This window comes from Pseudophryne corroboree, chromosome 7, assembly GCF_028390025.1.
Source record: "Pseudophryne corroboree isolate aPseCor3 chromosome 7, aPseCor3.hap2, whole genome shotgun sequence".
NCBI classification, from domain to species: Eukaryota; Metazoa; Chordata; class Amphibia; order Anura; family Myobatrachidae; genus Pseudophryne; species Pseudophryne corroboree.
Window position 1 is genome coordinate 95,080,133 of NC_086450.1, and position 16,256 is coordinate 95,096,388.

Here is a 16,256-nt window from a genome sequence, read left to right on the forward strand (position 1 = left end):
CGGTTGTTGTAATAAGCAAGAAAATATATCTTTCTAAAGAATTATATAGTTTCCTAAATTCTGAAGGTGTATCATATAATGTGCTCATAATATTTAATTTTATTTCCTTTTAACTTCCCCTTGATGCTGGAGCTCCCCACTATCTGGAAAGTCTTGGAAGGGGGGGGGGCTGCTGCCGCCATGGTCCTTGGCTAGACCTTACACCTCTGGTGCTGCCCAAGTGGGGCCACTAGTACAAATTTTTCCAGGGCCGCTTTTTGTTCCCAATCCGCCCTTGTGCACCACATTAAGCAATTTTGGTCCAACTTGCGGATAATTGAATCAGCCCATTAAACTTAAGAATCAGCCTCCATCTCCAGCTGAGTAACAAGCAAGCAAATAACCTATTCCAAGCATAGCATTAGAGGTGCAGTAATAGTTATATATTCAGACATCAGATACATGGACACCAAGCACTGTTCAATAACGCTTATCTTATATTATGTTCAATAAAGCTTATCTTATATTATGTTTGATGGAGATAAATGACTTGTAGAGATGTAAAACTTTACATTGTGATAGAGCTACAGGGAATGTTAATCAAATGCAGACCAGTGTGTATTACCTGCATGGTTCATATCTGTTAATAACAGTGCTGTGACTTTAATAACAACTGTGTAACAAGTTTGCAGGTTTATTATCACGTCTTGTGTTTATCTTTTTAGAGACACTTTTCGGTATTCGCTGTGCACTTTCCGGGGTCAGAAGCAATAACTACCATCTACAGCAAGATAATAGGTGCTCACTTCCAGCATGGCGGCTTCAGTTACAGTGTGGTCAGAACTCTACCTACACTGATACAAGCGGCTATTTGTCTACATCACAAAATGACCCAGAATTTTTTGCCCACTGCGATTAGATTCCATTATATTTTTAATCTGAGAGATCTGACCCATATATTTCAGGTAATATTGATCATTTATTATATTCATTTAGTTTCTTGTGATTCAGATAATCCATATAGCCGCCAGCAACACATACCCATTATACATAATCCAAAATATTTCTATTGTATAGGATAGTGGTTCCCAAACTATTTTGAGTCACGGCGCCCTAAAGCATCAGAATTTTTTCACGGCACCCTAGGCCAAAAGTTTCTTACTGATAAATTTAGAAAGATATATTAAATTAAGTAAATTGTGTTTATAGGCCATTCTTTGGTTCAGTTGCGTGATGAGGGACAGGAATCAGGATTTGCTTCTGTTTGTCCACATATTAATAAGATTGACAGTCACCAGCACTGGTTTTGCCTATTACACTGACCACAAATAATTTCAATTGGTCCTGGACTACCAATCCAAGGCACCCCTGAAAGTACCTCATACTTGCCTACTTTTGAAAAGCATTTCAGGGAGATTGTGAAAGTAACACCTATCAGTGCGGGAGCGTACTGCTACATCTGAGAGGCGTGTCATGAAAATTACTTACATACAAATGTAAATGATCCCCAAAGTTAGTAACATCTAGGAAAAGACTCTTATATTTTGCAGGATTTGTTTGTGTATTGTGTTTTACAAGAGGTTCCATATACTGTAAGTGGCCACAAGAAACCTTTAAAATGCATGTAGCCATAGGGATCTTTGGGGGTGATGTATGAAAAAACGTCCTAACGGACGTTATGTGTCCAGGGGCGTATCACCACATTATCGTGGTGATACGCCCGCAGCTGCCGCCACAATGTATGATTAAGGCCCCCGCCGATGTGGGAGTGCGTTATCCTACCTTTCCCGCGGTAGCGCACCTTCCACATCGGCTCGGCGCCGCAATGTGTGCGCATGCACCCTTCTTCCTGTGTGCACCGCCAGAGGCCCCCGGCGCATGCGCAGTAGAGCTGTGTGGACCAGCAGAAGAATGTCCACGTTAAATAAAGTTTATTCAAAACCAAAAAAATAAAATAAGCCACTGCACATTTTGAACACATCGCCTGCCCGGGGGAGGCGTTCCGGACCGGCGGCTTCAGGAGACGAAAAGGGACAGCAGAGGCAATCATACATTGCCTCTGCTCTTCGTCTCCCATTGAGTACTGCGGGGAAGTGGTAAGTGGCGGGGGCGCGCGGCGGCCAGTGCATACGGCGTTAACACGCCGTTCATACATATGGGTGCAGCGCAAAATGCTGCCTTAAGGTGCGCTGTGGTCAGCGGGAACCACAGCACACTTTCATACATCTGGCCCATTGTGCCTTATAAACAATACAGGGAAATGGCACTGATGATACCATTTAAATGTATGTATCTATGATTTTTTCAGGGAGATTGAGGTACCATTCAGGGAGTGAGGGAGATTGCTACTATTTCAGGGTGTCTCCTGCAGAATGAGGAGGGTAGGCAACTATGAAGTACCTTGAGGCACCCCAGAGTACCACGGCACACAGTTTGAGAACCACTGGTTATAGCACAAAATATGAACAAGTTATAAAGTACCAGCACTGACAGTGGGATGTGGAATTTCGTAATTCATGGTTTTGGAAAGTACCTCATATTCTTTATTTCTATACTTCTTTACATAAATTGTTTAGTACCTTTATTCATTCATATAATTTTTTTATTTATTATTATTATTATTATTATTATTATCATAATATATATATATTATTTTCTGACATATTATTGTAATTTCCAAATCTAATTTTATGTCAGACCCCATAGTAACGAGCCAAAGCTGTCAATTAAATAAAATATTGATTCTCAAGAGTAGAGATCAATGTAATATGGAAAAATGTATAATGCCAAAATCTATGGCTCCCTGGATGAGTGCGGTATAATAGATCTACAATATCTGGGTGGACAGTCAATAGGTTGACAACATATGGTCGACATGCATTAGGTCAACAGGTACAAAAGGTCGACAAGTAGAAAAAGGTAATCAGGGTGAAAAGGTCGACATGACAATTGTACACACAAAAATGATTGAAACAATTTTTGTTAAAGCTAATCTTGTATATTCCATGTTATGTGACCACCATCAGAACAAACGGGTACCCTCGCGTTCTCGCTTCGCTCACCATGCTTCGGGCAAGGTAGCTCATTCCACTTCGCTCGCCACAGTTTACTATTCACAATAGATATACAGGGGCGGGTCCTGGGGTGCAGACCCGTAATGAGAGGTGCGACCCTGCGGAGACCTTTCAGTAGTACTGCATACCAGGGACGTGCGGTGAGCTAAATGGCTCAGGAGGCACTGGCTAACCCCAGAGCCAGATTTACATGCAATATATTAGCCAAAGGGTACATCTGGGCATTATACACAGGTGCAGCATTATAAACTCCTGGAAATCTGGTGCATTTTGATTAGAGATGTGTGGCACTGCCTCACCTGCCATAGACTTTTTACTCCAGAGTTTGGGCTACAAAAATTATTTAGAATAATGCAAAGAAGATATTTCAAACAAATTATCAGTATTTTTCATATATTTTATGCAGTCATAACTCTGGTTTAAACCTAAGTATGACAGGAAAGGCTCTGCCTCACCTGCCTCACCCCACCGCACGTCACTGCTGCATACAAAGACAAGGTTGCAGGTGCACAATTCAAACATTACCAATTTATTAATAATAATCATTGCAATACAATTTTGCATTTTGAGCGAGGTTCTTCGCATAGTTATGGCCACAAGTAACGGCTTGCCCACCGCATCCAGATGACCTTATTAGTCGGGCAAGTCCCTAACATTTTTTGGGGGGTAGAAGTCTAGGGCGCGGGACACCCCAAAATGAAGCAGCTGAGTGACCCCAGGGCAACACTAAAGTGAAAAATAAAAATATATAGTGAAAAAGATAGGTTAGTGAGAGAGGCTGCTGAAAACAGCAGGGGTAAATTAGTGAGAGGTAACGAGGTGAGAAATAAAGTAGCAAGAGGTAAAGTAGTAAGAAGTGAAGGTGGGAAACGAGTTACATTGAAACAAAACACACGATAGAGATGAAAATAAATATAAAAAAATACGTGTTAATCTGTGTTGCTCCTGATGCCAAACAGCCACAGCAGTCCAGGTGGACCCACATCCCAGAAATCCACGCCCATCTGATAATCCGATATACATTTGTGCAGGACTCACCTTGCTCTGCATGCAGTCTAAGAAATGTCAGGAACCTAATTAAAACCAATATATAGGACAGGTGGGCGTGAGTGCTATTTTATTACAATTTATTGCAATGATTATTATTAATAAGTTGGTAGTGTTTGAATTGTGCACCTGCAACCTTTGTCTTTGTATTCCCAATAGATGTCCATGTGAATAGGAAATCAAGCAAATGTTGGGAAAACATGTGAAACCCCCCAAAAAAATGTGTCGACCATTTGTGTATTGGCAATTGTCATGTTGAACTTTTGTACCCGTCGACCTTTCATCTGTTGACTTTTTGTACCTGTAGAGCTAATGCATATTGACTATATGGTGTCAACCTACTGACTGTCTACCAATACACTGTCGATCTCCTGTATCATCCAGATACCCCCTAGATATGTTTGTTCTCATTAATGCCCCCGGCATTTCCATAACTGTACTTTTATGTTCTCCAGGGAATACTTTTTGCATCTCCTGAGTGTATCCGCTTCTCTAGCGATTTAGTCCACTTGTGGTTACATGAGTCATGCAGAGTGTACTCAGATAAGCTGATGGAAGAGAAGGATATAGAACATTTTAAGAAGGTGATCATCGATACGGCAAAGAGATTTTTTGAGGTAGGACGTCTGATGACCTCTACATGTTCTGTAAGAAAACATGAAACTATGTTTTGGACTTTTTTTTTCATATTTGTTTCACAAATGTTCTACTTTGTAAAAAAAATAAAAAGAGACTAAAGGCCCCGTACACACTAGATGATATTGTCAACAATATCACAAATTTTTACCCTCTTGTGCGATATTGTTTACAATACCGCCCAGTGTGTATGCTGCGGACGATGAGCGATGCGCGGCCCCCCGCATCGTTATCATTCCCCTGTCTCATCTGTGCATGCAGCTCAATTTGGATCATCGTCCAGAAGCTGCATGTACAGCCCGACCATGGCATGACATCACCGTTCGATATCGCTAGTGTATCGCACAGTGTGTATGCACCCTGTCGGCGATATCGCTCACAGAACGAATTGTCTGATATACAATTGAGGATGCATTTAGCGAACAGTAATCATAAAAAGGTAACCAGGGCTGTAACTGAAAGGCTCCATTCACTAGAACGATATGTCTGAGGCTGAAGTCGGAGGCGATTTCCCTTGAACTCTCCCGGCAGCTTCCCGGGAGTGGTTCCATATGATTCCATACGATTTGGTACATTTTGCATGCGATATATCGTATGCGATCCCAGCCATGCCTGTGGGAACCAACATATCACGAGTGCAGCATTAACGATCTAGGGGAGCCGATCTGACCCTCACGGGAACGTGAATCGGATCGGATCGGAAACACATCCAAAATGCCCGATTTCACCCGATATATTTCCCCGAATGCCCGAAATTGGATGAAATTGGGCATTATCGTTCTAGTGTATGGGGCCCTTAAGGGTGTGCAAGCGGTTGTGGAGCTGTCAATGTACTTTGACACCTGTTTATGACTTACAGGGTGCCTAGTACAACACTGCAGAATGCAGATCTGCTGGAAAACCAATGTTAGGATGCACCAGGGACTCGGTGGCAGCTTGATCTCCTCTTCATGGTGTAATGATATCACGCAGGGGTAGGCAGCTCAGGGCGTATTATTTTCCTGTTGCAGCCCTGATGGCAACATGATGAAGCACAAGCTTTATTTATCTTGGAGAACTTAAATATTGAAGCTCATCAACTGAAAAGTGCACTGTTATACAAAAGACCAAATAGTGTGTGTGTGTGTATAGATAGACAGACAGACAGACAGACAGAAATAGATAGATTACTGTTGCAACTACATACAATATAGCAACACAATTTCTTTGAATAAAAGTCAGCCACTGCGTTTAATCATAGAAAGTACTGGAGGTAATAATGGAGATAAGAACATTTCAATTCTTAGAGTTGACTAAAATGAAGTAAAAATGAACTATGGAAATACAAATAAAGTAACAAAATGTGTAAAAGGAAAATCAGGTTATCAAAGACTGAAGCTGACAGTTAATAATGGGCAGAAAATTAGCTCTGGAAATGCATAGGAACATAGCAAAATATATATAAAAAAATTGAAACATTGCTGGATAGTTACAGTGACGCTAGTGCATCTGAATGTGCATCTAATAATAACAACACAATTTCATAACAAGACATAAATTAGGACATTAAGCAAAAATAAGCAAAGTGAACCATACATACAGCTGTAGCCACGCTCATCCAACCTGTGGCACGGCCGCATGGACACCCGCACTTCGCCAAGGCACGGTGCGACTTAGTACGCCGAGCCACGCATTAATACACTGCCCATGTATTCCTATGAGTACACCTACTTAGATACATATACACATCCTAGTCACGGGCACACTTGCCGTGCTTGGCTCAACGTGACTACAGAAAGCGGGAGATGAGCGTGGCTATGTATATTGTACTTATTCAACATGAAACTTAAATATGACCTTTCTAAAATAAAATATGTCTGATCATAACCAAAATAAGCTCCTATTGTAGATATATTGTGTTAATGGCATAAACAAAATGTAGGCTGTATGAATCTCAGTGGGCCTCAGCACATCATGTTTTCAGGATTTCTGTCTGTGGAAACAGTGGGATAATTACCGACCCAGCTAAATAGGTATAGAGTTATAATGGCAACAGTCAAAATGTCATCACCACATTGTTGACAGTTATAATGCAGAATCTGCAGAATGTTAACATGTTTACAATGTCGATATCTGAAATGTCAACATGTGACATTTTCAACATTCTGCAGAAGGCCGACATTCTTGAACGGCCGATATATCGCGGGTCCGTCGGCCATTGTGTACGGCCAATACGTCTGTGAACTCCGTCGTTCACAGACGTATCGCGTCGGCCCTGCAGCACAGCTGACGGCCAATATATCTACCGATATATTGGCGCGTCGCTGTGTGTGTACGGCGGTCGGCCGATTTCCCGTACACATGCTGCGGCGGACGGCTGGTAATTGACAGCTGAACTGGGTGGGCGTGTGTACACGCCCGCCCAGTTCATGACATCAGTCCCTGACGGATCGGGCAGTGTGTATGCACAGCACACTGCCCGATCCGTCCATCGATATATCTGCAGATCAATTGATCTGCAGATATATCTTTCTAGCGTGTACCCACCTTTAGGCTGCGAGAGCAGAGGGTCAGGAGTTAGGGGAGCATTAGGGGGATACAGGCTACACTCCATGCCATTTAGCGGTAGAGGTATCCTTCTCCGGCCAATGACCGCTCTCACACATGTGAGATTAGCAGACATCGGTGCAGTAGCGCGTTGGGTTCTGAAGAAGAGATTGTGATCACTTACCCTCTTACACACCTCAGGAACCAGCGCCTTTCAGAGCCCCAGTCTCAGCATGTGATCATTTCTTATTACTATGATAAAGACTAAGAGCAATATAAAATTTTTAAAATATCGGTCTAGAACCAGATAATTAATAAATATTCCCTAAACTACGTTACTATTTTACTAGCACTTGGGCACTTTTGCTGGAACCTCTGCGTAGTTGCATCCAAAATGTAATCCATCCATGTTTTTTCTTTGTCTGTAACTGCAACTATTGCATGGGTGAGGGAGGGTTAACTGATACTTTATATTCAGTGTTAACTATAGCCTTGCTTTTCTGTACCATACTTTGATAGTTCTTTAGTTCTTTTCCAATAAAAAAAAATGGTTAACAAAACATACAAAAATGCCTGCATATGAAAATGTAACACATATTGCAAGTGTCTAAGTATTCACTAAAATATTCATGTCATGTTCTCTCTCTTTTGCAGGGTATAGATGAGCAAATATTTATCAATAAGCCTTTAATCTATTGCCACTATGCACATGGGGTTGGAGAACCACGTTACTTCCCGGTATCTGATTTGGAAAAGCTGACGAGAATCCTATCAGATGCTCTTGAACACTACAATGAGATTCATGCTGCGATGAATCTGGTTCTGTTTGAGGAAGCTATTCAGCATATGTGAGTTGTATGGAATGGAACGTTATTGTGGATACCCTACATTGGCAAAGCTATGTATCTAGCAGCTTTAATTGCTTTATATCTGTCTCATCCAGTGCTGTCCAAGTATTTGCTTTAAAAGGGTTACACAAAGAAGACTATAGAAGAATATTCTTGCTGGTTAGATGCTATTAGAAATGTGATACAAGGTGGCCCAGTAGAGTTTATGTAGAGTTTATGGAGGATGTCAGAAATAACATCCTGCTAGTTTGACAGCCCATGTTTTACAAATGTAGAGATTATATATAGGTGTCCTCTTACTAATGACATGAAAGAACTATTATCACTCCTGGTGCCAGGGTTGGAAGCAATCATGAGGTTCAGTTTGTTTCCATTATTTTCCATGGTGACTCCTACTGAATTTGGTGGGGGGACTGCAGTGTGCGCATATGCACAAACACCCAAGAGGATGACGGAGGAAATGATAATTACTTGTCAGGCACCAGCTGGCTGCAAGGCTGATAGTAAGTGCCTCTCTAGCTAACCACGCCCCCGCAATATGGTCTGTTTACAGTGGCAAACGCAGGATTTTGAAAGGGGGGTTTCCAAATAATTGGGTATAGACCAATGAAAAAAAGTCTAATCAGTTTAAGCCTGCAACATATACTTTATTGCATAGCGTCTACATTCCTGAAGACGATTTTGATTAATAACACAGAAACGTAGACGCTATGCAATAATGCTACTCGTAATTTGTACCCACGAGTGTCGCCGACACATCCACGTTGCTATATATATGCAGTAATGTGTGTATGTATGTATATATATATATATATATATATATATATATATACATATATATATTCTTATGACATAGCACTCCTCTCAATATGTAACATAATGTGAGTGAAGGTGCCTTCATATATAAGGAAACTCCAGAATATACAATTGATTAGCAGGCAGCACTCATTGCAGGAATAATCAGGCAAAACACGAATGGTTCACCAACGTTTCAGTGTTATTCAATTCCATATTAGGTGGTCTGGCACCCCGGTGTGTGACGTCATTATTCTGTGTTGGCGAACTCCTCATCTCCTGCCTGATTATTCCTGCAATGAGTCATCTCCCCTTCCCCAGCACCACCCCTGCATAGATGTCGTGCCTGCATAGACTGACAGCACAGGCACGACCACCTCCCCTCCCCCACATAGACTGATGCACCACAACCCCCCCTCCCCCACATAGACTGATGCACCACAACCCCCCCTCCCTCACATAGACTGATGCACCACAACCCCCCCTCCCCCACATAGACTGATGCACTACAGCCACCCCTCCCCCACATAGACTGATGCACCACAACCCCCCCTCCCTCACATAGACTGATGCACCACAACCCCCCCTCCCCCACATAGACTGATGCACCACAACCCCCCCCTCCCCCACATAGACTGATGCACCACAACCCCCCCTCCCCCACATAGACTGATGCACTACAACCACCCCTCCCCCACATAGACTGATGCACCACAACCTCCCCTCCCCCACATAGACTGATGCACCACAACCCCCCCTCCCCCACATAGACTGATGCACCACAACCCCCCCCTTCCCCACATAGACTGATGCACCACAACCCCCCCCTCCCCCACATAGACTGATGCACTACAACCACCCCTCCCCCACATAGACTGATGCACCACAACCTCCCCTCCCCCACATAGACTGATGCACCACAATCCCCCCCCCCCTCTTCCCCGAATATATCAGCATGCAGGCACCATGATCATCCCCCCCTCCCCCCTCCATGCTGCAGCATAGGCACCACCACCAACCCCCCCTCCCCACACCTATACAGACAGCAGGCAGCACACACAGGAATCATGATCACATTCCCCCCACCACCACCACCCATATAGACAGACAGGGTCCACTCTGCTCACTCATATATGAAAGGCATATTTCATTATAAAATATCAGCGCTCACCCCTCCCCTCCCGGTTTCCGCACTCATGACTCATGCTGGCGGCCGATGACTGCATCATTTACTATGCAGAACCGGCGCCAAGTATGGGGTAGGTGCGCCAGTACTAGTAGTGACGGCTGCTCTCCGGGCCAGAATTGCTGTTGCAGGTGGGTAAAAGCCCTCTATGTTAAATACGTTAATTAAGGATATAATACCTTTCACGTGCCAGAGAGACAGGCAGAGATCTGGAATCAGTTTAGCTAATGCTCTTTGAAGTTTTGGAGTGGAAGTGGTATATTTACTAAAGTGCGGGTTTATAGAAGTGGAGATGTTGCCCCTAGCAACCAATCAGATTTTAACTAATATCTTCTAGAAGGTGATAGATACATGATAAGTAGGATCTGATTTGGTTGCTATGAGCAACATTTCCACTTCTATAAATGTGCACTTTAATATACCCCGTAATCTCCATGTTTAAACTGGTACATACTGGAGCGATATCAGGCCAATATGCGGAATCGGAATGACATATCGGGCATACCGCTCAGTGTATACGCCCAATATGTGTGCTGCCGTGGTCACTAGCGATGTCGTCACGTTTGCTGTGCTGCACAACGCTAGCGTCCTGTAGTATACTAATGAAGGATGGAACATGATTGTTCCATCATTCATTAACATTGTTTCAGTATGTACACGCATTCTGGGCTGTGTGTACATATGTCGGAACGTATGCCCAGCGCTCCAGCTTAAGACCCACAATGCTGTCACACACTTTCAGCGTGTCTAATGTTATGTAGTCATATTTTTTCTAGAGGGTTTAATGTATTTAAGAGCCCATATTAAATCTGCATTGATAGAGCTTTAAGGGTTGTTTTTTTCCAAAAGGCAAACTTTTTGATTACATTAGTGTTAGCAGTTCCAAAATATTTTTATTTTTTTATTTTTAAAATTAATAAAAATGTTTGAAAACAGTAATTTTAATATGAGCTGTGAACCCAAACCATAAACAGCAAAACTCAAAGGGGTAAATTTACTAAGGTTGGAGTTTCTGTAGAACTGGTGATCTTGCTCATAGCAACCAATCAGATTCTGCTTAACATTTAAACATTTATCTAGCTGCTTCTAGAAGATAATATATAGAATTTGATTGGTTGCTATGGGCAACATTTCCAGTTCCAAAAAAAACTCCCACCTTAGTAAATGTACCCCAAAAAGGGAACTTGAATGCATTCTGTGAACTGCAAATAGCAAATGGAAGCAGCAGATTTGAATCCTATTGATGAATGTATCATGTACATGTTTGTGCCCATGGTAGCGGAGAAATGATACTAAATTTCATCAGGTTCCAAATTTTTGAGCATTCCTACCAGTGAGCCAGTGGGAAAAAATATACCCCAGCCTAGTAACACTACAGTGATGCAATACAAGGTCTACCTTCTGCAATAAATGCAACCTCACTCTTCATTTTATTTATTTTCTTATTACACTGTAGTGTCATTCAGTTGATTTTATTTAATTTCTTATTACACTATGGTGTCATTCAGATTATTTTATTTAATTTCTTATTACACTATGGTGTCATTCAGTTTCTTTTATTTAATTTCTTATTACGCTATGGTGTCATTCAGTTTCTTTTATTTAATTTCTTATTACACTATGGTGTCATTCAGTTTCTTTTATTTAATTTCTTATTACACTATGGTATCATTCAGTTTCTTTTATTTAATTTCTTATTACGCTATGGTGTCATTCAGTTTCTTTTATTTAATTTCTTATTACGCTATGGTGTCATTCAGTTTATTTTATTTAATTTCTTATTACACTATGGTGTCATTCAGTTTCTTTTATTTAATTTCTTATTGCACTTATGGTGTCATTCAGTTTATTTTGTTTAATTTCTTATTACACTATGGTGTCATTCAGTTTAGTAAGAGGACAACATAATATCTACATATACTGTATATACAATATATGTCACTACAATATAGGCAATAAGTAACATCAATATATTGTTTTATCTACAAGCTCCAATATAATGCATGTGTGCGTGCAGCAAATACATTTGTGATATGACTTTGCAACTGTGTTACAGCTCAAGCATAGATAATCAATGATGAACGCCCTGGTAACGATCAGCTATTTTATGACTAAACAGACATAACCACCCTGAGAAAATAGATTTGTTGTTGAATTAGGATCATTTGTGTGACAATATTAGCTACGTACAGCTCTGTGAAATAAGCCTTTCATGGTTTGTACAGTTTCCAGTGTCTGCTTGTAATCTAGGGTGATACAATGTCATGCAAGACTGCGAATGAAACCTGTGTGAAAATCAACAGGACAAATAGAAATGCATTGGGGGAAAATTAAGTAACAATTGCCTTACAGTTTTTAACCATCATGCTGCATTGTTCTTGTGACAAAAAAAGCCTGACTCCACTAAAGGGACCCATATACTTATCTGACCGCATGTCGGAGGCGATCGCAGGCGATCACCCCAGCAGCATCCCGGTAGGCAGGATCGACCAAGATACATTGTATGCTGCCCTTTTGCATCCGATGTATCCTGAGCGATCCCAGCCATGCCCCCAGGTCGGACCTGATGAAAAGTGCAAGCATATTCAATCTGGAGGATCCGATCCAATGCTCATGGGAACGCGCATCGGATCGGATCAGACTGGAGACTGGGAATGACTAAATAGACATATAGTAAAATAAACATATCTTTAAAAAAAAATCCTATACACATACAGAGCAACACCATATTATGCCCCATGCACCATATTAAGTCCCCACAGTAATGCCCCTGACACCATATTATGCCCCCACAATTATGCCCCTGTCACCATATTATGCCCCACACAGTAATGCCCCTGACAACATATTATGCCCCCACATTAATGCCCTTGTCACCATAATAAGACCACACAATAACTATGCAATACCTGCTCGTTGTCAGAGGGTTCTGATCGTTGTCAAGGGGTTTTGCTCGTGAAGCTGTCCTGCTTATTGTCAAGGGGTTTTGCTCATTGGCTCATTGTCAGAGGTTCCTGCCCGGCCGCCGCTGCCATCTGTTCACGCCTGCCTACTTCCTTTCAATAGTTGGAACTATTGAAAATGTCTCTCTCAAAATTGCCGTGGCCTCAGAGGAGACAGTTATTAAAGATACTAGAGCCTCCTCTTAAAATGGCCATTTTAAGAGGGACATTTTCATTAGGGAGCTGCGGGAGGATGGCGGTGGCGGTGGAAGGTGGGGACCAACGGCAGCGGGCAGACGGTGCCATGAGCACCCCGGGCCTTCTCCTCTCTGTTAGAGAGGCCGGACCCGGGACAGCTGTGCCTGCAACACCCCCCTGGTGGTGGGCCTGAATACCATTCAGCAATGTGCAGGCAGACAGGGAACACATCATAAATCTACATAGACATATTTCATATCAACACCTCAAAACTGACTATAGACCATTATTATTATGGCAAATGATTATACAATTTTTTGATACACTACTGTAATGCTGATATATTGGAGCGGAATGTAATGAAGTCCGAGTTCGGCGACCATGCGGGAGGCCAGACGAACTCAGACATTTTTTTAAAGGGCCAATCATTTACAAGGCTAAACCATGGCTTGTACTGATTGCCCGTTAAAAAAAGTCTGAGATTGGTCGGCATCCCGCAAGGCCGCCAGACTTAGACTTCATTACATCCATTATCTTTATTACCTATAAACTTACAGAAATATATATTATAGAGAAATAGATACATAGGCACAATTAACAAAAGTTGTTTTTTTCAGTCTTAAAATGCAGTTACAATTCCTATTTTTCAGTTAATTTTAGAATAAATAGAATTCTCTTTGAAAATTCCTAATTTTTAAAGTTTGAAAAATAAGTTATATGAATGACATGTATGTTATTTCTAGCTTCATTTCCTACATGAAAAAAAGCATTTTTATGAAAGATTCTCAGCAAATGTGATTATTTTGGTTACTACTAATCACTTCTCTTTTTGTAAGAGACCAAGGAGTATATTTACTTTAGCTCAATTTTTATTAGTGTTTTTTAATTTATTTAATTTTAATCGATGGATATTGATCTAAATCGATATTGTGTTTCAGGGTCTAAATCACACATTTACTAACATTTAAAAATGAATCTAAGAAAATGTCTGTTAGTAATATGCTTTTCAGACAGAAAGGCAAACTCCGGGGTGAAGAAGTTCTACACGGTAATTTGCCGAAAAACATGGGCCCTTTTTCTCAGTGAAGGGGTCAACCCGGATTGAAATTCACAGGACTTCGATCCAAGATTTTGCCAGGGTTGGAGACATGGGTATTTCAACCTGGGTTGACCCTTTCACACAGATGAACAAATTACCGGGTAGAAATTCTTGACCCAATAATTTGCTTCTCTATGTGAAAGGAGGGGTCAGGCACAGACCGGTAAATTGACCTGGTACCGAAATGCCGGGTAATTGCTGGGTTTTCTGTCTGAAAAGGGTATAAATGTGTGGTTTAGTCCCCGAAACACAATATTAATTTAGATCAATTGCCATCGATTTAAAATCGATAAAAATTGAATTGTAGTATATATACCTCCTGGGTGTAAATGTAATAGCCTGTGACCTGCCGGCATCGGCAAGATCACAGTGAGTCTGAATGATGTTTTACTGGAATGATTATTTAAAAGGATCATTGACTCCTCCCTCTCCCTTCTCACTTTTCCAGCTGCCGCATTAGTAGAATCCTGGAGTTCCCCTACGGAAATGCACTGCTGATTGGAGTTGGAGGTAGCGGCAAACAAAGCTTATGTCGCTTGGCAGCTTTTCTCAGTTCACTTGAAGTTTTCCAAATCACTCTCCGTAAAGGGTACAGCATTAACGATCTCCGGGTAAGATGTGTTTTTTTAAAAGAGGTTTCATGCATACCGTGGGGGCTACTTGTGCGTCTGAATGTGCAAAGACTGGGGCACCCACTTTCAGCGTCTTTAGATGCTGTGTTACTGCATGGGTCGTCTTTGGGCGCTACCATTGGTTGCACCAATGGAACTTGCATCAGCAGATTTTCCATCTGAATGCGGCCTCCTATGCGAGTGATTATGAATTTGTGGACACCACCCCTCCCCCTAACACTCCCATAGCACACCCATAAAGCTGGACACACACTGAGCGATATATCGTCTGTTCAATCAAATGGCCAATATATTGCCCATCGGCGGGTGTGTAACCCTGATATGTCTGTGAACGATGATGCTCACAGACATATCACGTCGGCTCTGCAACACAGCCGATGGCCGATAGATCAACAGACATGACAAATCAGGCTGACAATTGGTAAGTGTATATGCACTCACTAATCGTTAGGACGGTGGATCGGCCAAACAGCTTCACGCTAAAGAGTTCAATCTTTGTTTCATCAGAGCAGAGAATTTTGTTTCTTATGGTCTGAGAGTCCTTCAGGTGCATTTTAACAAACTCCAGGCGGGCTACCATGTGCTTTTTACTAAGGAGTGGCTTCCACCTGGCCACTCTGCAATGCAGGCCTTATTGGTAGATTGCTGCAGAGATGGTTGTCCTTCTGGAAGGTTCTCCTCTCTCCACAGAGTAAGGCTGTAGCTCTGACAGAGAGACCATCGGGTTCTTGGTCACCTCCCTGACTAGGGCCCTTCTCACCTGATCGCTCAGTTTAGACGGCCGGCCAACTCTAGGAAGAGTCCTGGTGGTTCCGAACTTCTTCCATTTATGGATGATGGAGCCCACTCTGCTCATTGGGACCTTCAAAGTAGCAGATATTTTTCTGTACCCTTCCCCAGATTTGGGCCTCGAGTCAATCCTGTCTCAGATGTGTACAGACAATTACTTTGACTTCATGCTTGGTTTGTGCTCAGACATGCACTGTCAAGTGTGGGGCCTTATATAGACAGGTGTGTGCCTTTTCAAATCATGTCCAATAAACTGAATTTACCACAGGTGAACTCCAATTAAGCTGTAGGAACATCCTAAGGATGACCAGTGGGAACTGGATGCACCTGAGCTCAATTTTGAGCTTCATGGCAAAGGCTGTGAATACTTATGTATATGTGATTTCTTAGTTTTTTATTTTTAATAAATTTGCAAAAATCTAAAAAAAAAAACTTTTTTCACGTTGTCATTATGGGGTATTGTGTGTAGAATTGTGAGGGAAAATTTAATTTATTCCATTTTGGA

General features: G+C 41.9%; 1 protein-coding gene across 5 annotated transcripts in view; it reads left to right on the forward strand.

The window, feature by feature from the left end:
* Positions 1–16,256, forward strand: part of LOC134944673 (dynein axonemal heavy chain 11-like) — a 697,358-nt gene that overhangs the window by 329,707 nt on the left and 351,395 nt on the right. For all 5 annotated transcript variants that reach the window (XM_063933444.1, XM_063933440.1, XM_063933442.1 and 2 more), the window contains 4 exons: positions 705–944; positions 4,556–4,717; positions 7,917–8,110; positions 14,779–14,941. In XM_063933444.1, coding sequence (XP_063789514.1) covers positions 705–944; positions 4,556–4,717; positions 7,917–8,110; positions 14,779–14,941 — 759 coding nt within the window. The remainder of the gene's footprint in view (positions 1–704; positions 945–4,555; positions 4,718–7,916; positions 8,111–14,778; positions 14,942–16,256) is intronic.